The 2076-nt window shown below is 36.5% G+C and overlaps 1 protein-coding gene across 1 annotated transcript; it reads right to left on the reverse strand.

Annotated features, from left to right (window-relative positions):
• Positions 1-731: 731 nt before the first annotated feature.
• On the reverse strand, positions 732-1241 carry LOC119839419 (CGG triplet repeat-binding protein 1-like; the record flags this gene model as incomplete). The annotated part of the gene is made up of 1 exon (XM_038365686.1): positions 732-1241. A coding segment is annotated over exon 1 (510 nt), but the record flags the coding sequence as incomplete, so codon positions are not given.
• Positions 1242-2076: the final 835 nt, after the last annotated feature.

A 2076-nucleotide genomic window follows, 5' to 3' on the forward strand; every position in this document is an offset into this window, starting at 1 on the left:
CCTTCACATTGACGCTGAAGAGATGACTTCAAATCTTCTAATTTACTCCACAAAATGTGTGCAAACAAATAGTTTGAATTCTAAATTGTCAATTAGTTTCATGATTTTCGGACAGAATTCTGATACGAATGTAAGTTGAACTTGAATTTTACTGGTTAGGATGTCATTTTCAAAACATTCTTTGAGGTAAATAGTGCTAGAATTGTCGTCTTCGTATTCATTAAGAAAATCGATAATTTGCTGCATATATTCATTCAAATAAATCACAGATTTAAACCAAGAATTCCACCTGGTTACAACAGGCGTAGGGTAAAGTTTTGGAGTTAATTGTGGAGCATGCTGTCGTAGAAAGTTTAAATAGGAACTTTTTATTTTTCTAGAATGCAAAAAGGCTGACTTTGTCTTGGCCACAATAGAGTTCAGTTCCTTAAATTCTTTTACAAAAATGTCACCCACAAGATTCACTTTGTGCGCCCAGCATTGAAAGTGCAGTGCATGGTCACCCAGTAGTATTTTTAGCAAGTTGAAACATGCACCCATGTACCTTGTAGAGTCAGACACCAAACCATGTACTTGAGAGTATTGAATTTCGTATTCTTTCAAAGTATCAATTATTGCTTGAGAACAAGTGGAAGCATTGGCAGTGTCTAAAAAATTTACACTTGCTAAGAAACAAGACTGCTGTGGTTCTGAAGAGACAGTTTTAAGTAAAACTGCAAAGACACATCTACCTTGTTTGTCAGAAGTTCGTCGGCCACCACAACTACAGGCTGATCCTTCAGTTTTTGTTTTATTTCATCTTTCTCCGAAACACCGCACTGTGGTACGTACTTACGTCTCAAATTATCTCCAGAAGGCAGGTTACCCGAGCCAGGCACATATTTTTCCATGTAACTGCGAACAGCTGGATGGTCTATTTTATTCAACGGAATATTTGCTTTTAAACACATTTTTACAGTGTCAAGCACAAATTCCTCTTTCTCCGTTTTAGCACGCTTTTGCACTTCAAAAGCACCAACTATTGTGGATTGCCTTTTTATTCCAGAGGGCCCTGGTTGAGGATCAGATTTCTTTCTTAAATGGGTAACAGAAGTCGTATGCTTCTTCAAAGTATCCAACTTCTCTCCTTCCAAACGCATGTTGCAGTATTTGCACATTACGATGTTAGTATCGCTTAAATACAAGCCATCCTCTTTGAACTTTTTTACTCGTTCAGATAATTCTACTTTCGGGCGGCCCATATTGACGTTAGTAACACAACTATACCATACGCGTATGGGCGAGTGACTAATTGAATTGAAAGACAAAAGACGGACGGACGCCAACCCACGCACCGATTATCACTCGCTCGCTCCTCATCTACGCAACAACTCGTGCCGTCTCTGTCACTCGATTCGCGCGGGAACGCCAGAGCGTTCCGTTATCCCTAAGTAAGTGCGCTCTCGGGTCGGGTATCGACGAAATAATTGTTAGAAAGCGCGTCTGATCAACATTTGAAGGCACGTAACGTAAAAAGGTGCAAAAGTATTTAATTTTCAAATTTCGCTTTTATCGCAAATAAAATGCAGATTTCGCTTTTATCGCATCTATTTCGTAAAAACGAAATTTACGTACCCCTAGTTATGCTACATCAGTAAAAGACATGAAAAAAAAAACAAAATGGTATTATAATATAAATTGAATAATTATTTATATAAAACTAAAAACAGTTTCATAATTACAAAAGTAGATAACTTGAATGCAATCGGAGAAACCCGATATCATACGAATAGAATCGCGGTGAATTCAAATGAACGCGGTAAGAATAATAATTAATTAATCATTAACAACAAAATTTAATATAATACAGAGATAATGAAATAGTTTCTAAAAATTGAGTATTTAAAGGAGCATTTAATTTCTCGAATAAGTTTAATATAATTTTGCCATAGAGTCCCGCTGCGTGACTGTAACCGTAACTCTAAACTTAATGCAATTATTGCTTATGAGTATTGTTTAATACACTCACCGGCACGGAAACTTGGCCACATAAGAATCTGTAAATAATTTTGAATTTGACCATATATTGACACTAAA

This window comes from Zerene cesonia, unplaced genomic scaffold, assembly GCF_012273895.1.
Source record: "Zerene cesonia ecotype Mississippi unplaced genomic scaffold, Zerene_cesonia_1.1 Zces_u094, whole genome shotgun sequence".
Lineage (NCBI taxonomy): Eukaryota > Metazoa > Arthropoda > Insecta > Lepidoptera > Pieridae > Zerene > Zerene cesonia.